The sequence below is a fragment of the Sorghum bicolor genome, chromosome 7 (assembly GCF_000003195.3).
Source record: "Sorghum bicolor cultivar BTx623 chromosome 7, Sorghum_bicolor_NCBIv3, whole genome shotgun sequence".
NCBI classification, from domain to species: domain Eukaryota; kingdom Viridiplantae; phylum Streptophyta; class Magnoliopsida; order Poales; family Poaceae; genus Sorghum; species Sorghum bicolor.
This window is the reverse complement of record NC_012876.2, coordinates 2,436,968-2,458,494: the sequence shown is the minus strand read 5'-3', so window position 1 is coordinate 2,458,494 and position 21,527 is coordinate 2,436,968. Positions and strand designations below refer to the sequence as shown.

At 41.6% G+C, this 21,527-nt stretch overlaps 3 protein-coding genes and 1 long non-coding RNA gene across 4 annotated transcripts; 2 read left to right on the top strand and 2 right to left on the bottom strand.

The window, feature by feature from the left end:
* Positions 518 to 7,093, top strand: LOC8074060 (uncharacterized protein At4g37920, chloroplastic). Its single transcript, XM_002444938.2, has 6 exons — positions 518 to 765; positions 1,680 to 1,954; positions 2,744 to 2,909; positions 3,337 to 3,578; positions 4,977 to 5,164; positions 6,614 to 7,093. The coding sequence occupies exons 1-6, from the start codon at positions 552 to 554 to the stop codon at positions 6,822 to 6,824; spliced, it is 1,296 nt and encodes a 431-aa protein (XP_002444983.2). The 5' UTR covers positions 518 to 551; the 3' UTR covers positions 6,825 to 7,093.
* LOC110437069 lies at positions 7,741 to 10,161 on the bottom strand. Its single transcript, XR_002455129.1, has 2 exons — positions 9,763 to 10,161; positions 7,741 to 8,033 (listed from the first exon to the last, which is right to left on the bottom strand). It is a non-coding gene; the product is annotated as an uncharacterized LOC110437069 (long non-coding RNA).
* LOC8066138 (actin-related protein 3) lies at positions 10,413 to 17,180 on the top strand. Its single transcript, XM_021464853.1, has 10 exons — positions 10,413 to 10,795; positions 11,712 to 11,946; positions 12,032 to 12,286; positions 12,689 to 12,835; positions 14,173 to 14,265; positions 14,641 to 14,760; positions 15,905 to 16,015; positions 16,106 to 16,231; positions 16,355 to 16,447; positions 16,728 to 17,180. The coding sequence occupies exons 1-10, from the start codon at positions 10,749 to 10,751 to the stop codon at positions 16,806 to 16,808; spliced, it is 1,308 nt and encodes a 435-aa protein (XP_021320528.1). The 5' UTR covers positions 10,413 to 10,748; the 3' UTR covers positions 16,809 to 17,180.
* Positions 17,386 to 21,257, bottom strand: LOC8066137. The gene is made up of 4 exons (XM_002443759.2): positions 20,538 to 21,257; positions 18,498 to 18,929; positions 18,094 to 18,406; positions 17,386 to 17,956 (listed from the first exon to the last, which is right to left on the bottom strand). The coding sequence occupies exons 1-4, from the start codon at positions 21,069 to 21,071 to the stop codon at positions 17,784 to 17,786; spliced, it is 1,452 nt and encodes a 483-aa protein (XP_002443804.2). The 5' UTR covers positions 21,072 to 21,257; the 3' UTR covers positions 17,386 to 17,783.

Genomic DNA, 21,527 nt, shown 5'->3' with positions numbered 1-21,527 from the left:
ATATCTATCAATAAATAAGTTTAGATATATATAAAAAATTCATCACTATATGAATAACTAAAGTACTTAAAATTAGTATGATCATACATATTAAAATAAATTAAAATTAATCTTTTTATGCCATTAATAACAATAAAATTAATTTAACTTCATTAGCCATATAGGTAAGTTTGAGTAGATTAAATGATAAATATCTTTTTTTGTTAAAACTTGTATCATTTATATAAATTACTAATTAGTTATAGATGTAAGTTTTAGATGGTTTTACCGGACACTTTGTTATTCGTTAATATGGATAATTTCAAATGCGGACGTGGAATCGGATGAAGAGAAGTCGCTATATATTCACTTAGCATCTATATTACCATAAATACAGATGTGGAATACGGATATTTATATTGACGTTGAATACGCATACTACATTTTATTTATATATATATATATATATATATATATATATATATATATAAGATCCATCCCTGCCAGGTACGACGTCTCCGTATTCACCCGTCAAGCCACGTCATAGTTACTACTATTCCCGTCCCGTCACTATGCTTCTTTATCCATCCACAGTCCTCCAATCGCTTCGCCTCGCCGTGCTGCCACCGATGGCGACGAACCCGGCCCCGGGCGTTCTCTGCCGCGCTCCCCGCCCCTCGCCTGCGCCAATGGCCGCCGCCCCCACGCAGTCTTCCTCTGCCTCCGTACCCATTCCGCATGCTACCCGCTGCATCCGCCTCGCCGCCGCAGCCCCACCACCACCACGTAAGGCACAAATCCATTTCTCCTTTCTCTGTTTCTTTTCCTTCTCTTTCTCTCTCCTGTCAATTCGTCGTGTGCTGGTTCGCTTGCTCGCGTCGCGAGGTGCTTAGTGTCAGCGGTGAATCAAATCGGTTGCGCTTGGCTTTTGCGGGGACATAGAATAGAAGCAACCTGCGGCGACGAACTGTGGAGTGACTATTCTGTAAGACTCGGGTTCTTTTCCTAGCTCGGACAGTTCGTGTAGGTAGGTTGTGGCGACTTTGTGTTGCCTTTACACGTATTCGATGAATTCCCATAATGGCATGTTGGATGTTGCTGAATGCTGAGCACCGACGGGATTTCGCTAAGAGGCGCAACTATTCTTAGGCCAATTGCGATGTTCTTTTAGCGAGAATTCCAAGTATTTGAGGGTCTGCTTCGGTTTATTATACAAGATATGGAATCTGAATATCTGATCCTTGCAAATTTTAGAACTAGGGCCCAAATCTGGTAGCAGTAAATATAGGGAAAGAAGTTCATTAACAAATCCACTAAGGTAATCTTATGGGAGGTTCGGGTCTCTTTTTTACGAAATTTTGAATTGGGGATAAGTGATTCAAACTAGAACTAAGTTCAAAATAATCGGAGTATATATATGCTTTATTGACAAAATCGTTTAGGGACTGATCTTATTGCGACTCAATTGGTAATTTTCTTCTTATGACTAATTTATGCTTGTTAAGGGGACATTTATTGAGTTAGATTATCATTTCCCCCCAGTTTTGCAAATAGTAGAAGCGTACTTCTCAAATGACACATTTGATCTACTAGGTGCATATACCCCTTTCTCTCTGTTTGTATGCTCCAAACACTCATGCTAACATTGCGTAATAACTTTGAAAAATATGCCCTACATCATGAACTACATTTAATTACAGGTTGTGTAGCTAGTCCAACCATTGCTAATGTGAAAGACCAAACTGAGGCTGAAGTTGCAATGGGGTACACGATGACTGAAATCTGCGACAAATTCATTGAGTTCTTCATGTATAAGAAACCAGAAACAAAGGACTGGAGAAAATTATTGGTGTTTAGAGAGGAGTGGCGAAGGTATAGAGAGCACTTCTACAAGCGTTGCCAAGTGCGCATAGATATGGAAACTGATCCTTCAGTGAAACAAAAGTTGGTTGTACTTGCTAGAAAAGTTAAGAAGGTAAGTCATTATCTATTCTCCTTAGAGCATCTCCAAAAGATTAGCTAAAAAGACTAGCCAAATTTACTAATTTAGCTACTCTCTAAAATAGACTTGACAAAAAGATATTAGAGTACTCCAACAGAGTCTATAAAGGATGACTAGTGAGATAGACTATCCAAAAGTAGAGAGCGAATAAGGTAGGATGGAGAGTTTCTAAATTTGAAGTGTCATTTACAGAGTCTATTGGAGACGTTTTTCCTTCAACAATAACAAAATATACCTTTAGAAAATGATTTGGCTAAGGCTGTCTCCAACAGGAGACTCATTTGGGAACCCAAACCTAAAATGGGTCTCCAATACAATACCTATAGCCTCCAACAGAGTACCCATACAGAAGACCCATTTTGGGTATCAGGAGAGGCATAACCCAAATTTGGGTATCCTTTCTCCTCGAGACCTATTTGCAGAGAGTGTTGTCTTTTAGGTCTTGTTGTTGGAGAAGACTAAAAATAGATATGGAACTTTTTACCTGTAGCGCTACCCAAAGGACAAATGGGTCTTGTATTTTAGATTTTTAGGTGACCATTGTTGGAGATAGTCTAATCTCTTGGAGATGCTCTTACGTACATTCACCCTTTTAAGCGAGCTTTCATAGTTCCCAGTATAATTTTTGTCACATCAACCTTAAGAACTCCATGTATTAAGATTACATGATATTATTATCAGATTAGGTGCAATATAATCAAACCAAAATAATATCTAGATGCTCTCATAACTATGTGGATATTCTCCATGTTTTTGATTCAGATAGATGATGAAATAGAGAAGCACATGGAACTGTTCACTGAGCTCAGTGAGAACCCTGCTGATATTAATGCTATTGTTGCAAGACGACGAAAGGATTTCACTGGGGAGTTCTTCCGCCATCTTAATTTCCTTGTGAATGCTTATAATGGCCTTGACGAGCGAGACGGTAACTACCTACCTTCTATCAATTTTTACTCACATATCACACTTTATTACTTGATTCATACCAAGGTGAACCGCTAACATATAATCACACCATAATATGGTTATTGAAACAGATCAAATTTGAGAATTTGATTCTTTGTTTCCTGAGCACATGGATCATGATTCTTGGTTAACCAAAATTGCAGAAGAAAAAAAAAGCGTTGCAAGCAGAACATAGAAGTTATCACTAGATTGTCTTTATTTTTAGTCTTGTTTGTTGCTCTGGGTTGGTTGACAAGGTCAACATATTCTAATGAGCATGTGGTTACTGGTTAGTACCAAATTCTTGTCGTGTGAATTGGCAGGCAAATGTATCTACTTTACTTGTAGTTATTGTTCTGAATGGTGTACTTTATATTATGGGCTGATTAGTTCTTAATATTATGCAGGAGTAGTCAGGCTCGGGGCCAAATGCCTATCTGCAATTCATGCATATGACTGCACACTAGAACAGTTAGACATCGAATCTGCTCAGTTGAAGTTTGATGATATACTGAATTCCTCTTCACTAGATGGTGCTTGTGACGAGATAAAAAGCTTAGCCAAGGCTAAAGAACTTGATTCATCTCTAATTCTTCTCATTAACAGAGCTTGGGCTGCTGCAAAAGAATCTACAACTATGAATGATAAGGTTAGTCTTAATGAAATATAAACAAAATTGTATAAGTTTTCCTGTGTTTAAGCATGATTTATTGCTACATTTTTGGCCACCTGGGCTGTTGGTACAGTGGTACACTCAACCCATTAAGATATTGTGCTGATTGGCCCACTGTGGTACTATCAAACAATATAGACCATCGAGGCTAGAAATATAGCCATCTTGTCAATCTGTGCTTCAGCAGAAGTGAGGCATGAAGTGATGAAAATTTGGTATATATGTATAATAAATGCAACATAGCATTTTGGTCTCCTGAGAGTGGATGTAATATCACACAGCTTCATTGTTCGGTAAATTTGCACAAAGATTCAGTTTCCTTTATATTCTCTTTGACATATTATTTTTGAACTTTTAGTTTTATGTAAACCTTGAATAGGCAAATGTTTAATGATTTCTATTGTGTGTTATGAAAGTTTTTTTTCATTAAAAAAAAGTCTGTTATGAAAGTTGACAACATATAATTCGTCATAATACTTATTAGGATTCATTTAGCCTTTGTAAAAATGTACACATGACTAAGTGTAGCAAATATCATGGTACAGTTAATCTAGATGAGTCTACTAATCTTCCACATCTTTTTAACTAAATAAAAATTGTTGTCTTCAGTACCAGTATTGTTTTTCTGGTACTTCTACAATGTTTTTCCATGCATCATTGTAATATAGTAATAATGTGCCTTTGCCTTTTACAAGTGCTGAAATGTAATCATAGCTTACGTGATACCAAATGAGTTGTTTGGCACAGCTCCAGGTTTGAGCTCAGATCTGTTTAGTCTGTGTATTCTACAATCAAGAACTTTGAGACAATTTTTTTTGTCTAGAGTAGAAAGCAGTTTAATCAAACAATTCAGGTGTATCCTGTACCCATCAACGCGGTTTTTTTGCCCTTAAGGGCATATGCCCTCACTCTCCCACCCATTGGATTCGCATTGAGAAGTGTGCAAACACACATCTCAAAGCAGATTCGCATTGAGATGTGTGTTTGCACACTTCTCAAAGCGAATCCAATGAGTAGGAGAGTGAGAGCACATGCCCTCAAGGGCAAAGAAAACTTTACCCACATTCGTGGAGTCTGGAGCTAGGAAAACCCAACTCCAACTCCACAGATTTCTGAAGCTAGGAGTATTCAGCTCTAAGAATTCTTGGAGCTAGATTTCTGCCAAACAAGACCTAAGTGGATTCTATTTCAAAATCATATTTGAAATCTGAATCACCAACATGTTATATAAAACGACAAACCTTTTTGGCACTTACTAATTGTATGATAAAGTAAGTAACATTGGTTAAGATTTTGAATTGGTAAATGACACTATTATAAAATTAGTGATTAAACCTTGTAGATAGTATTTTCTGATTCATATCCATGGCATAGGTCAAGGACATAATGTATCATATTTATACAACTACAAAAGAAAGCCTCAAGAACATCTCACCTCCGGAGATGAAGCTTCTGAAGTATCTGCTGAATATTGAAGACCCTGAAGAGAGATTTGGTGCTCTTGCAACTGCTTTCTCTCCCGGGGATGAGTGTGAAACCAAGGATGAAGATGCTCTTTACACGTAAGAGTTTTTCGACAAAGATATTTGTTTGTTGTCTCTATTGATTTCATTATTGCAAAAGTCTTCATGATGTGGCATATCAGTTTTGTTGGGGACATGTAGCTGTTCTTGTTCCCTCATTTTCCTTTAGGAATAAGTCTACATAATCCCCTCAAGTATTGATGTTTCACAACTTAGACGTCCAAACTATAAAACCAGGTATTGAGTCCCTCTAACTTTTTCAAAAACCATCATAATAACTTCCTTTTGGAGGGCGGTTTTACTGATGTGGCATGCTGGCATAGAAAAAATGTACTTACACCACATGCCACATCACTCTAGACCCACACTTCAGTGTCTTACTCTCTCCATCCCTCTAGTCCCTTCACCTCTCCCTATCACTAATGACACCATGTCAACGTAGACTGAGAAATGTCAAAGCTTCACCAAACCACAGCCCCCTTTCTGTGCAGCCAAGACAATGACAACATCTCTCTGTCTGATGAGGACGATCAACATCTCATTCACTAAGTCACTAGCACATGCACATCAGTGTCAATGTGATGTGCCACATGAGCAAAACCACCTACTGGTTATTTTGATGGTTCAAATATTTTGGGATGCTCGACCTGGCTCATAGTTAAGGGGGTTAAGTAGACAAACAGCACAAGGTTATGTAGACTAATTCCTTTCCTTTGCTACTATTTGAGTTGATTGGATTGATCCATGGGGAATTTGATTAGTTTATTATCCTCAAAATTATGTTTTTTTCTGGTCACATGCTCCACTTAACTGTCAGTTAATGTTATCAAGTGTTAAGCTGGCTTCTCCAATCATTATGTCATCTGTTCAAAAGGAACTCTCATGAGATAGTCAATTCTTAATGAGCATGTATAATATAAAATTGGCTGCATGGATCTGTATTCTGTTATCTAAATGCTTTGCTAACATTATAACTTATCAAGTTCCTTATGTGTTACCAAAAAAAGGTTTGTCATCAGAGTAATATCCTGGGAACCCAGAAAGTAATTTTTAATGAGGAAATTATAATATTTTACCTAAGAAAATAATAATAATTCACAATTGTTGCTGCCCTTATCTAAGTTTGTTTAGCTCAACTAGTTAATGTTTGGGACTGCCTTGGTGCTTAACTATTATTTTCAGTTTCTTGTGTGTCCATGTAAACTATGCATGCTAAATGGTTATGGGAACATTTTCTTTTTATGTTTATGCATTGGATTTTCATTGTGGAACAAATGTTCGTACTTCAAACGGAGGCTGAAATTTGAAGGCCAGAATAGACTCCATTTTTCTTGTTAGAAAGCAAGTCAGTTGGGTGCCCAATAAAATGGGTGCCATTTTATTTTTGAGCAGATCTTTTTTTTTGTATATATATTATTTGAGGTAAGGTTGTGATAAGATAGTAAAGATGCTTTCTATGCATTGGCATAATCGGGTCTTTGCATGCAGAACTCCCAACGAACTCCACAAATGGATCAAAATGCTGCTCGATTCATACCATCTCAACAAGGAGGAGACGGATTTTATGGATGCGAGAAAGATGAGCGACCCGGTGATCATCCAGAGGTTAACTTTGCTGAAGGAGACGATCGAGGAAGAATACATGAAACAGTATATACATCCCGAGGAGGAAGAATCCATGGACGAGGACGACAATTAGCACCAGAAAACTGAACGAGCCTGTATTTGTAAGCCGACTTGGAAGGAACGCATCTGGTGAAGAAGATTCAGAAGGGATACATTCTAATCGCTGACAACGCTGACGATAAGATAGCGGATGCCCTGCTGCTTTTATTTATTTACTAGTGATGGATGGTAAATTTGTATCATGGCAATGGCATCATCATAAAGGGTACTATCTGTTTTACAGGTGTAGTAAAGCTCAGGGTTTGTTTTGTTCTTAGGTTCGCGATTTTACCGGTTTTGAAATATGCCACGCTTAATTCTGCACATCTATTTTCCGGAGCTCTGATAATGGCCACCGGATGTCCGGTCTGGGACGCCTATATAAGACTTGCCCGTGACTCAGGAACACATTTTCTAAAGTTCGTGAACCTAATAAATGATATACATACATCTACAAAATTTAGTGCCGGTGGTATATATTTTAACTCTTGGATGGAAAAAAGAGAAATAATAAAATCAAAACGTATATATACCTATCCTCCAGGCTCCAGCATGTTTTCTACTTCCCTCCTCACCCGGAGGCCCATTAACGCTCAGGCCTACTTTGGCAACTCAGGGTAACAAACCCAGGGAAGAAAGAGGGGGAGGGATTTTTTTTAGACATGCTAATCCCCTGCCCACCCGAGGGGGAGATTTCACGGACAGAGTTATTTCTCTGCTGCTGTTTGGAAACATTTTTCCCATGGATGATAAGATGCGTGCAGTGGAGCTCTAGCACGAACAAAGTTTCTGGCAGGTAAGGACATACACGTACGTCGACCAGGCTAGTCAGTTCAACCAGCTCGGCCTTTGCCCTGTGCCTGCGAATCTTTGCCCTGTGCCTACAGTTGTTTCGAAAAAAATCCCCAAGATGCACATTCATGTGCAAAGTTTGATTCAGGAACCTAATAATATCCAAATCAAAACAAGCTAACACATGCATCACGAATTCATCTCCATCCACAAATTGTTGACAGATATATATAAAAAAATGGAATGAGTCTCTTCACTAAAAACTTGAACACTAAAAAACTATGACTTTAAGTTTTGCAAAAAAAAAATAAAAATAAATCTATGACTTAAAACCCTTTCCAGAAGCTTGTCACATATGACATAGGCATTGCCACCGCATGTTCAGTACCCAAGTAGAGAGATTATATAGCTCAAGGGCTCCTCAAATCATGTATTGCTTCCACCAAGAGCTCTACAAGTAACACCAGGGAAACACGTTAGATACTTGTATTGTATAAATGAAATAAACATGTTTCCATCTACGGTTCCTTGCACTTAGAACATGGTTGTCCATTGGTAAAGCTAGCTAGATGAATCACTCCGATACGAGTAGTGCACAATCAACCCCCCCCCCCCCCCCCCCCTAAACTCAAGAAATCAAATTCATATAACATAAGTAGGAGAAGACTGTTCTCATGATGTCCAAGACTATCTATCAATTCAGACTAAGATAAATGAAATACACAACTAGCACCGCACAAACATAAGTTAGATGGTGCTTTACTAGCAACCCTGATGGCCACCAAGTTATAAAAACCTGAAACACTATTGTGAAAAACTGAATGAAAACTTAAAAAGAAAAAGGGAAAAAATTACTACTACCTGAATACTGAGCAAAGGACAACCGTATGAGACTAATCACTATTCTACACTGAGATCAGCTGTATGATAGCACAAGAAAGAAACATAGCAACATAACAAGGACTACCAGAGTTACCATTACTAAGAGACTGAAAGAACAGGATAAAAGATCTGGCGTGAACTCTAAATAGCAGATTGACCTACTTACAAGTTTCAAGAGTAACAATGGTTAAGGCAGATTACAAACAGCCCCATATAATGTGGAAAAAAAAACAAACTGTCTTAACCATACTTATGCCTTGGATGCAGCCATTTCAGAATCTAAAGTGCCCAGGTCATGTAGGTCATTTCAGAATCTATATTCTCAGCAAGAATTGTAACTAAACTGCAAATGTGACAAGCTTAATAGCAAGATCGGTTCTGTTTGCAAACATGAAGAAGAAAAGGACCTACAACCCATGCAGCTAATTGCAAGATGGCAGCAAGCAGTACAGTTTAGAGGAAAGAAGCTTAATCATTTCTGAAGAAAAAACAACAGCTCAGTGAACTGAATTTTCTAAAGGTCGAACACTGAACTACAACTCTTTATTCGAAACAAAAGGTTGATCACCTTGAAATGAAAACACAAATCCGTATGATCGTAATATTAGCTAAGATAGCAGTAGTTGCTTCAAAAATAAAGGAATACCATGGTTCTAGTCCTACTAGTTGCTGCAAAAAAAAAAAAAATGGAACCTGACACAGCAGACTTGACCTGTCAGAAAACTATCAACCTATGGCTAATGCTTCCGTGTGCAATTGTGCAGAAAAACTTCTAGCATGCTAGGATGGATTATAGAACATGGGAGATGAAGTTGCTCCAAACGGCCGAAGCAAAGCATATAGCAATTAAAATGTATCCTTTTATCAAAATCTAGTGTATCAGTAAGAATCTCACCAATTCATATCAACTGTGGGAGTCAAACTGGATCTACCAAAACCAGTTCATGCTCCCAATTTGTATCAACAAGTGCATTCACGAACCAGTAAACTGGATCTACCAAAACCAGCTAGTGCTAGAAACAAGAAATTCAAGAACACACTACTAGAACCAGTAAACCTAAGAACCAATAATCTACTGAAACCCTAGATCGGCTATATTTGGGCACCTGTGAATCAACAATTTAGTAAACCCTAGTCAATCGGGTTGGGGCAAGCAAAGTGGATCAACCATGAAACAAGCACGTCACAGATGATGAAAACAATCTAGGCAGATGCTCACTTGAATTCGACACTATACAACAAAACATAGAGAAGGGGGACGAATCAAGCGGGTGCATACCAAATCGAGACCATCTTACTTTGTTCAGAGGGAAGACAAATCTGAGAAGAACTGAAGTGGATCTTGGAGCCGTCCTCTCAGTAGCTGCAGTGGTCACATCTCTCCAGTGTGTGGGGACGAAGCCGATGTGGAGGCGAGGACGACGATGGTTCAGAAGGGGGATGGTGGCTGGGAGGTGACGGGGATGGCAAGATGAGAGTCAAGGCGAAGGCGGAGGGGCCACGGCGGAGAGTCGAGGCGAGTGCGGAGGGGCGGCGACGGAGGAGTCGTCGAGGTGAGTCGAGTCGGCGGGGAATGCCGCCCGACGTGACGAGGTCGGACAGGTTTCCCCGTCAAAACCCTGCTCCTTCGCGGCGGAGAGCCCTGTGTCGCGTGCTTCCAAACCAGTCCGAGTAGCGGCGCGTGGAAACCATCCTCGTGGGCTCCCTCCACGGGGAAATGACCGGCCAAAGTGGGGCCTTACAGAGAAGGGACACATGGCCAGAAGTCCGCTGCTGCCAGGTGGGCCTGGGATAGGAGCGAGTGAGTGCGGCCCCACCCCACCCCACCCCACCCCACCCTAACGCACTTCACAGACACGGACAGAGCCCAGAGGCCACCCACCCACCAACGCGGCGCGCAGGCACGCACAATCACAAGTCACAACTCCACAAGCCACCCACTTTCTTCGACGACTTCGCCTGCCTGCCTTCCCGCTTCCCTCGTCAACCAAACCAAACCAACTCGTGAGGTCTCGTCCCCATCGCCACGCCACGCCACGCGCCGCGCACCGCCCGCCTCCTCGAATCTCTCGAGCCCGCGCGCCATCCGATCCCCTGAAATCGATCGGCCCGACCCTAGCCCCGCCCGCCGCCGGCCAACGCCCGCCCACCTCGGCTCGATCAGGCGGCCCCCGGGGGGGAGCGAGCGAGGCCTCCATCGCGGCGGACCCCGATGCCCCGCCTCCCGGTCACTCCGGCGGCGGCGGAGGCATGAGCCGGCGGGGACTCGCCGGAGCTGTCAGCCATGGACGCCACCGCGCGCCCGGCCATCGTCATCGACAACGGCACAGGGTAACTCCCGACCCGACCGATCCCTCCACCCTCTCTCTCTCTCTCTCTCTTCCTCACCAGCTCGCTGTCCTGTCTCCGACCCGACCTGACGACCTCCCTCCAAGTCGCTGGTGCCAGTATACTGCTCTATCAGCGCGCGATTCCCCCGTGTGGTCGGCTGGTTCTCGCCGAGCTTTCAGCCATGATCCCGCGGCTCGCCCCCCTGAAATGGGTTGTGCCCGTGCCAGAGGGGATGGGTGTCAGGATACCAGGTATTGATGGGGCCCGTTGTGGTTTGGTTTGTCGTGGGCTCACATTCTCGGTGTACACTTTGGAGGCACCGGTTTGGTGAGGACAACGGACTCCATCTGGTTGTGCTGTCTGTTGTGCAGTCAGGATAAATCTGTGCAGGGTAAGGGGGGAAGAGTTGGGGAGGAAACTGTTTTAGAGTGGTAGCCTTTATTTGATACTGCTCCTCAGTTTCTCTTGAAGTAGAATGTGAAATATTGCCTCTGTCCTGCTTGTGCTGTACTTTATGGTACATATGGTATCCACTATCCTCAACTCAAGGCAGATTCCACGATGACTTTTCCTCTTGTACTCTCAGCTTGCAGCAAGTTTAGGTTGTAAGGCATTGCATCGTTGTCACATTAAGATTCCATATCTTTTTATGAGCAACTAACAAAGTCACGAGAACAGATCCTAAAGTAATAACGCTCACAAAATGAACTTTCCCAGGATATAAACAGTTCTAATTGATTCTGGGTTGCTTCAATTTCTATGCAATTGTTAAACTATTTGCTAAATTATGTCACTTCTGCTTCTTCTTCTTTTCTTTGTCTCAGTACCACTTGCACCCTTTTTTCTACTATGAGTTTATGACTTGACTATCACCATTTTTTATTCTTACAAGATTTTTATACTCTTATTTTTTTAGGTATAGCAAACTTGGATTTTCTGGGAACTCGGAGCCGTCTTTCACCCTCCCTACTGTCGTAGCTGCGAACGAATCTTTTCTAGACCAGACAGAGCTGTTGAGTAGTGCAAACTGGATAGCACAGTATAATGCAGGCATCATGGCTGATCTTGACTTTTTTATTGGTGATGAGGCTCTATCGCGGTTTAGGTCTAGTGGGCTGTACACACTAAGAAGTCCAATCCGTCATGGTCAGGTATGTATATACATTTCCTTTTACTGATCCTGTCCTTTGTTTGTGTTCTACCTCCGTATGCCTTATCCTCTTTCCTGTTTTGCAGGTTCATGACTGGGACACAATGGAGAGATTTTGGCAGCAATGCATTTTCAATTATCTACGTTGTAATCCTGAAGAGCACTATTTCCTTCTTACGGATAGTCCTGTCAGTACACCTGAAAGTCGTGAATGTACAGGAGAAATAATGTTCGAGACCTTCAATGTCCCTGGACTATATATTTCTGTTCAATCTGTCCTCAGCCTTTCTGCTGGATATGCCTATCTGAAAAGTATTTCTGATGACGATTCAGATACCGTGGTAGGTTCTGAGAATACCTCCTTTCGTGCTTGTTTACCAAGTATTTGTTACTGCATAAACCACATCTTCTTGATTGGCATTCATTGCTTTTATTGAATTCTTTTTTTTAAAAAAAATGGAAATGTAAAGTTATTATTGTGATTGCATGCCCTCACAAAGATCAGCCACCCCTTTACTTATATATGTCTCTTTGAATCATGATGTGTATTAAAAAGGTCAGCATCATAATTAATATATAATCTGTTGCTTGTCAAATTCTAGAACTCATGATTGAGGGCAGTCATTTGTATAGCAAATCACTGTTTATTGTTCCAGTCTCTTGACCCTTTTTCATTTAATGCCTATAAATTCTTTGGTAGAGCACATTGCTTCTCATTAACTTTGGCCAATATACTTTGTCAGTCTGATATGACAGGAGTAGTAGTTGATATTGGGGACGGAGCTCCACAAATCGTGCCAGTTGTAAATGGCTATGTAATTGGGAGTAGCATAAAGTCTTTTCCTTTTTCTGGAAGTGATGTAACCCAGTTTGTTTCGCAGCTTTTACAGGTACATCATGCTCTCCATTTTTTGTTGTGATTACTTTCAGATGCAAAATTACTCGTATTGCTCATAAATAGGGCTGTATCGATCTCTGGTTCTGTGCTCTTAAATCAAAGTTTATTTTAGCGTTATAATAAACTTGGTGTTCAGTTTCTTTTTTTTACCAAGCAGACATATATACATATTGTTTAAATAGGGTTGCTTTGCATAGGAAAAATGTAATTATTGAATTTTATGGATGCCAACATCAAGTATTGTAAAAGCAAGAATATTGATCTGGATTGATCAATAAGATTGATTATTAGATAAGACTGCAGACTGGTCAATGTCGGTGGGAATGCTGCCTGCTGCATGGAAACAAGGGCAAAACCAGGCTATTTTACTGCTGTGAATGGGCAGCAATGGATATTTTGATATCCCAGGCTAAAATGTTGTCGATCCAAAAAAACAAGACCAATGCTTACTACTGACATCTATGATTCTCTATCCTGGATCTGCTCATGTGGCAAGTCCGCAAGTGAAACGTAGATTGGGTCGACCCTAGATATTTTTTGCCGGATTGCTTGTTATTCTTAATGCTAGTGTTTATCTTGTTTTATGTGCATAGATGATGTGTGGATAAATTAGCATAGCTCGTACTGAGTTATGTTAGATCCATTCAGATTGTTAATGACAATACCTTAAAAATGTTAGCCAGCATTGTCTCAAGAAATCAAGTTTTGACCCTCCAAAGTGTTAGCGTGCAGATCATACATTATCACTAGAAATTCAATCAGTAACACATAAAACCGGGATACTTGTTATTTTGGCCATTCTTCTAGAATAAATTGAATGGTACGTTATTCATTAATTCCTATTCCCTCTGTTCTAAATCATAAGTCATTTTGGCTTTTCCAAATATATAGTCTTTGCTATGCACATAGAACACTATGTCTTGATAATAGCAAAAGCTATGTACTTAGAAAAAACAAAACAACATATAATTTGGAATGGAAGGAGTATATAGTATTTGAATGCCATCCTATCCTTGACTATTATTGTGTGATTGGGAAAAATATTTACTTGAAAATGGGGAATTCTCATATTACCATGATTAGTCACCTGGTGAGAAATTGCATCTTACTGCAGAGCCACTGTGAACATAAACCATATTCGCAATTAGAGTTGTACTGATCGGTATTAGTCCTTTATGCTCTCAATATTTACTTCTACTTTTGAGGCATTCTCTTGTGGTCCCCTGTAAAAGCTGGATGAATTTTCTCGGGCGCATGGATGCTGTCCTGCTGATGGTGTATTACATTATAAATGCTGTTATTGACTAGTGTCATCTGGTGGTTTTGCAGGAAAGAGGTGAGCTTTTGCCACCTGAGGATTCTTTAGATATATCTCGTAAAGTGAAAGAAATGTATTGCTATACTTGTTCAGACATTGTCAAGGTATTGACATTTTATTTTCCATTGGTCTTCAACTCTTCAGAACTAGCAAAATTGTTTAATGGGAGTTGAAGTCCCCTAATGAAGTTAAGCGTGCTAGTAAAACTTGTTCCCTGTGTAAACACTACTTTTGACCTGGTTGTAGAATCTGTTTAATGTTATTTTATGTTTGCTTCTGTTGCTTAACAATGACTGTAGATACCTTTTGGTCTTCAGCTTCTCAACATGTAGACTAATTTTATGCACTGTTTTCTTTTATAAATATATATGTGGCAAGTTTGATATAAGTAGTACTTCTAGCAAGAGGCCATACAGTAGGCATCTATGTTAAACAAACAAAAAGATTTAGATTCTTATGCATCTCCATTACAATTTCAGGAGTTCAAGAAACATGACAAGAAGCCTGATAAGTACATCAAACATTGGACAGCTGTTAAACCAAAGACTGGGGTCCCATATACAATTGACATCGGATATGAACGCTTTCTTGGGCCAGAGGTTTATTCCTATTTCTGTCATCAAAACTGCAATAGTCTGTCATCAAAACTGCAATAGTTTTTTTGTTCCCAAACTATTGATCCAAAATGGTATAATATTATGGCCAACGATCATCTTTTGAGTGTCAATTACACTGTGTTGCAGTGATGAATTTATTATAGCTTTTGATCTTACATTACTCTGAGTAAGACAGAAATTTAGCTTGTTGTTGCTGTAAATTAAGAGATAAACTTCATACAAGACATCCCGGTTTCTTGTGAGCATTTGTTTCTGTTAATTGCGTAGTAAAGGAACTGGTTAACAATGTGAATGTACAGACTTCACTGGATGGCCATTTCACACTGTACTTATTCTTGTCCTGTGGCAATATCAATGGAGTTCATGGGAACAAGGGTCAAGGATTGCCAATCTGCGGTTCACATGATTGCAGCACTATTTGTTCATGAGTTTCTACGAGTTGTACTCATTTACATTGTCATACTGAACTAAAGCTTCATATTATAATGTAACATTTATGACCAACTTGAAGAATGAGGTCACATCAATGAATGGATTTGTAGATGTAGAGTTGCCAATGACAGTCTTGCATACTTATAGAAGCATCTTTTGGCATATAGATTTGCTACTATTTAGGAACTGAGATCATGGTTTCCTTGGTTCATCCGCAAAATGAAATAGATTGTAAATTTTGAAACTTTGGTATTTCTTTTCTTCTGGACAAGATAGTTGCCCTAGCGAGTACTTGCCAATTGCTATTATTCTCTGGAACTGTCTTAACCTTTGTTTGGCACTATCTTGGTTCATTACCTTCTTGTAGTTACTATATAAACATTGGTCTCTACTTCCAATCGAATACTACCGTGTGCTTCATTTTTACACTGTCAAGTGATATCGATAAGCTTTTGTAGTAGTTCAGCCCGTACATCATGGGTATGAAATTGGCACTAAAAAATGGGTGTTATCAAATATATCTTGAAAAGGTTATTAGGTGCTAGAAATTATAAGTTTGTTTTGCCTTGAGCTTAATTTTGTTGGTATTTAACCTTTTTGTTAGAATAAACTTTTAACTTTATACAGTTGGTTATGATTTTTCTAAAAAGTCAGAATTAGGTGTGCATCTCTAACCATCTACTAACAAATGCAGATCTTCTTCAATCCTGAGATTTACTCTGCCGATTTCTCCACTCCTTTACCCGAGTTGATTGATAACTGTGTTCAGTCTGCACCAATTGACACAAGGAGAGCTCTGTACAAGGTGCTTTCTTCAAACCCTGCATGGATATGTAAGATGGGAAGTGATATATGCGAATGCTGTGGCATTTATCAGAATTCTATTTTTTTGCAGAATATAGTATTATCTGGTGGATCTACTATGTTTAAAGACTTCCACAAGAGACTCCAAAATGATATAAAGAAGATAGTGGATGAGCGTGTTGCCGCGACTAATGCCCGTCATCGTGTGGAAGTGAGAGTAAGTACAGCTGATTGATTCTCGATCCCCATTTAATGTACTCTTGTTGTCAATATTGTACATGTTAGTAATTTTATGTACTTGGTACTGTCATTTAATTTGACTTTTTCCCCCTGTTGTCAGCCTATTGAAGTCAACGTGGTTGCCCATCCAATACAGAGTTATGCAGTTTGGTTCGGGGGGTCAGTAGCTGCGTCTAACCCTGAATTCTTTGAGGTACCTGCCACTTGACATTCTAGGGGCCTCAATAAATTGGCAATCTTCAGTAATCACTGTATTTCTGCTATCTTATCTTATCTTAAACTTATAATGCCAGTAAAATGTGGTGAATTGCAATGCTTTATAGCAGTGTTATAACTGAGTTATGAATACAATTATTCCTCGTGACCCTAAAAAAATAATTATTTCTCGTGACCTGAAAAAAATAAAACAATTATTCCTCATGAATTCATTTTATGTGAATGAAATCTAAGTGATTTCCCTTTTTCTCATGCAGTTTTGCCACACAAAGGAGGAATACGAGGAACATGGAGCCAGCATCTGCAGAACAAGCCCAGTTTTCAAAGGAATGTACTGAAATTTTCCTCACAACCCATCCTCTGTTAGGAGCTCATTTAGGTTTCTTTTCGATAGAATATAGCCAATTTTGATTCTTTTTTGGTCCGTTCCAACCATTATCGGGCCACCCTGACTAGATTTGTAGCTCTGTTTGTACCAGTTGTTTGTTCTGTGTTCTGCGTCGCATGTTGTGTATAGCCAACAGCTTGGTTCCTGTTCGAGGTGCTTGATTGTAGCCACAACCTTGGACAGTTTAGAGGAAAAATATTGGTTATTCTTTTACATTAGCTTGTTCAGACAGATTTACGGAACTCTTATTAATAAGAAGTCAGGCTAAATTTAGGACTCTGTTCAACAATACAGTGCGTGGAATAAAGAAATCTGTCGTGGATGATCTTGAACAGCAGCAGAGCACCTTATTTCAACTAAATAATATGGTACCCCTACTTTCAACAATTCATCTCGTGATCTCGTCAATCATTCGTTTAGTGAATGCACAGAGAAAGGGTATCCTAAAGAGGGACAAATGATCGCATGGCACATTTCGTCAGGGTTGTATATATACATTTAAATGACCGTTCCATGGCTTAAAAAAATGGTAGAAAATATACTTCTTATATCATATTGGTTTATAGTATATTAGTACGTATACATTGCGTATTATATTATAATATACACGGCAAAAAGAATGGAAGCCCCCGGATCACTTACCCGCCCAAAACTGTACACGTCACGACCCTAACCTTCATCCAGCCTTCATTCAGCCTGCAGCACGCTGAATGCCTGGATTTTTTTTTGAAAGTCTAGAATGCCTGGATTGGGAGCGCATATGATTTGCGCTTTCTGGAGCAAGACCAAATCTGCCACCATTCTTACTGGTTTCTCTCACTCTGACGTGCAAACCTCGGTAACCTGTCATCAAATCCCATCTCCTAACTGAACTTGAACCTGAATGCTTCAATCTGTACAACGCAGATTCGCAACGGTGTAGTAATCACGGGAACCCGATGTAGCTGTGTACCAGTGTCTTGGCTGGGATCACGACCGTCTTGCTAAGCACGAAGAGCACAAGAGTTAACTCGAGCATCAGGATGGTGTTTAGGAATGCTCGGTCGACGATCCAGCCAAATATCGTGATGCCGCCTGGGTTGGCCAGCAGGTACAGCACTGAAAATCATGCAGACGAGAAGCAGAGCATAAGCACTGAAATGATATGGATATTGTGGAGCATGCTCTTTGAAGTATCACATTGGATGGTTGGAGATTAAGCGCTGGAGAATCAAAGGAAGCTTTGTATTACATACCAAGTGATTCCCTCTTGTGGTATGAAGACATGTAGGAAGCCAACTGAGCAGTGCCATGAGAACTGCCATGAAGCGACGCACTGTCCAGGGACTCCAGATCACTTTCCGATAAATCTCTCAGAAACAGATGCGCAGGAAAGGGCACAAGGTTCCCAGAACTGTTTGGGGTGTTCACATAAGTAGAATCAGTAGAGCATGTTGCTAACGCATGCCATCGACTAGCCAATGAAGCGATGTTTTGAGCTCTGTGGGAGATCTTAGCAGCAGCATGCAAACAGAGGACGAGACCGACAACTTGAACGACTGAAGACACCTGCAGTATAAGAGGAAATGTGCTCGTGACTCGATTGTCGCACTACATTATGCCGAAGGAAAAGAAAAATGTAAAAGCATGAGGTACTCACAGCAATGTCACCTCCATTGGTGAAATTGATTGGCCCGCTGTAAGCTGTCGTCTTGAAAAGAATGGCAAACTGGCTTGCTGTAACAGAAAGGAAGAGCAGCAAGAGGAACATGCGGAACCTGTGACTGATTTTGGAGAGATTGTGGCGGAGCTGCAGGTGCTCTTTCAAATAGACCATAGGATCCGCGTCTTGCTCCAGAAGCTTGCCATAGTCATCAAAGTGGATAACTTGCAGATTGCAGACCAAGTTGAAGAGCATGCAGGACGACAATATGATCGTCGTCAAGTACATCCATGACATGATGGAAGCGAAAAATACAACGCAGGCTCTCCAAATTGATTCCTGCAAGATGTGGGAGAAGCGGAAGAATTCCCGGGTGACCTTCACAACAAAGCACGGCACTATCCACCATGTAAGAGTGCGGAAGAAGTCCTGTGGCAGGGTTTGCAACACTTGTCAACAGAAAATTGAATATACCAAAGCTCTTAGCATGATGCATGATTTAAAGGATGTTACGATAGATGCTGTATTAAACATGAGATTTCCTTCTTCATGGAGGTCCTCATGACAGCCGTTTGGTGCATTTGGAAGGAGCATAATGCCTACATCTTTTTCCTTAGTTGCTTGGAAGGCTCTTTTCACACAAGAAGTTAAACTTCAGTTGTGTTGCTTCCACCCCTCTCTTCACCCCTTAGTTATGAATTGGTTGCAAATTTGTAAAGTCAGTTTCCCCTTCTTTTTCCTCCCTAGTGGCTTTGTAAGTAATCTCTACCCTTGGTTAACACTTTGCTAAGTTGTCTTGTACTCAATCCATCCCAAATTGTAAGTCGTTTGACTTTTTTAATATCAAGTTTGACCACTCATTTTATTCAAAGTTTTGTACAAAATATCACTTTTTTTTTGTTATGTATTGATTTATTAATAAAAGTTCTTCAAGAATGACTTAAATTTGACTATATTTGCACAATTTTTTTGAATAAGACGAGTGGTCAAACTTTGGGTAAAAAAAGTCAAACGACTTACAATTTGAGATGGAGGGAGTACTTTCTTTGCGGGTAGTAATATGCTGGGGAGCAATGCTCAACAGTTTCAGTTCAAAAAAAATCCAATTTAAATTAATTTCCACTAGAATCACAAGGTAAATCTAGGAAGGGCAAGAGGCGTTCATTAGGAAATGGAAATGTGTGCTTCATTCTATAACAAAAAAAAATCACAATGGTAATAACAAAGCCAAGGAAATACTAGGTGTTCCTGTTCCAGATCCCAAATCCTTGACCAGCCCCTAACATGCGTTTCCGTGTATAAACAGTAAACAAAGACACAGAGACATGTCGGCACAAACATAAACTGAGTACCACACGCACATGAGCTCCACTCACATGGTAACATGAAGGAGGCACATGTAGATCACATAGGTAACTGAAAGAACAAGCCACTTCAGTAAAGGACAAAGCCAATGATCCAGGGCGGCACAGATTAAACAAGAGATTTTAGGATTTGTAGCTCCAATCGTTATGGTAACATGAGAAGACATATATCATCTCACAGACATGTATGCTCCCCCTGGCTCCACATGTCAATGAAACATGGAACAGAAAATTCAGAAGTGCCAATCAACGATCTAGTCTAGACATGAGGTTTCAGTAGAAGCTGCTAGAGGTTGCAACACGCAATCTTCCCATTAAATACTATAAGCAGGAAATGACAACCATAGCCTTAATATTCTCCAAGTTTCCTAGAAACAATCAAATGGCACCTGAATTCCACAATTCCTCCTTGAGATGCATAAAGTTGCACCAAATTTGGTCGAAATGGGACAAATTTGCACCAAATTATCCACTAGTGGAGCAGCAGTAAGTAGAAGTATCAGACGTAACACGAGTAGTGACCATTTATAGCAACTGCTCTCACTATCGGATTTGGACACTACTCCTAGCATTCGACTGTAACTGCTTGCCGTATTGATACAAATTCAAATAAAATCCGAGCAAGGACAGGATAGCGAGGAATAATCCCGACGAGATCGCGCGGGCACCTCACCTTGATCTTGGCGACGTACTCCTTCTGGAATCGGATCCTCATGCCGAGGTCCGGGTCGACGAAGAGGAACTTGCGGAGCCCATACATGGCCATCTTCCGGGAGACGCAGGCGAGCGCGACGGCGGCCGCGGCGGCCTGCGAGAGCAGGACGCAGACCTCGAACACCTCGACCTCGAAGTCGTCGCACCCGCCTCGGCCGCGGCGGCGGCGGCGGCTGCGTGCGCGGCACGGGGAGAGCGTGACGGCCGCGGCGGGAAGCGCCAGGCCCACGACGGCGAGCGCGGAGGCCGCCGCGGCCACGCCCAGCGGCGTCGACGCCGCCAGACCCGCCGCCGACAGGAACGCCTCGAGCCGCCGCAGCCACCGCGAGAGCGGCGGCGCGTCCGCGCCCGGCGCGGCAGGCTCCAGCAGCGGCGACGAGATCGCCGCCGCGTGGGTCGGGGTCGGGGTCGGGGTCTCGGCAGGTGGCCGCGACGGAGACGGAGGCGGGCGAGGCGGGGGCGGACCGGCGAGGCCGTCGCCTGTGGAGGCCATGCGGGCCGGCCGCGGGCGGGAAAGGAAGTGGCCTCGCCGGAGAGGGTGAGGTCAGAGCTGTAAAATGCCGACGGTTGAGAGAGGTCGAGTGGTCCGGTCGGAACGAGGAGGAAGTGGGCCTTTTTAAAAAGGCTCGCAATCTCGGGGGGAGGTGCCCACGGAGACCTGGTCCCACGAGGCAGTGGGAGTGGCAGGTGGGGTTCGAGTCGAGGGAGGGATTTGTGCTTTGCTTGGGCCTCGGGGGAGGTCTCGTCTCGTGCGGGGTGGGGGAGGGGAAAGACACGTGGCGAGAGGGAGAGGGATGATGCCAGAAGGATCCCACGTGGCTGGCTGAGGTGTCCGCAGCTGCCCGAGGGCAGGTGCAATTGCAAAGCCAAGCCAATGGAGAGGATTATCCCGTGATGGTTACACTGCTGATTGCACCCTCTGAAGCAATTTAACCTAATACGAGAAGAC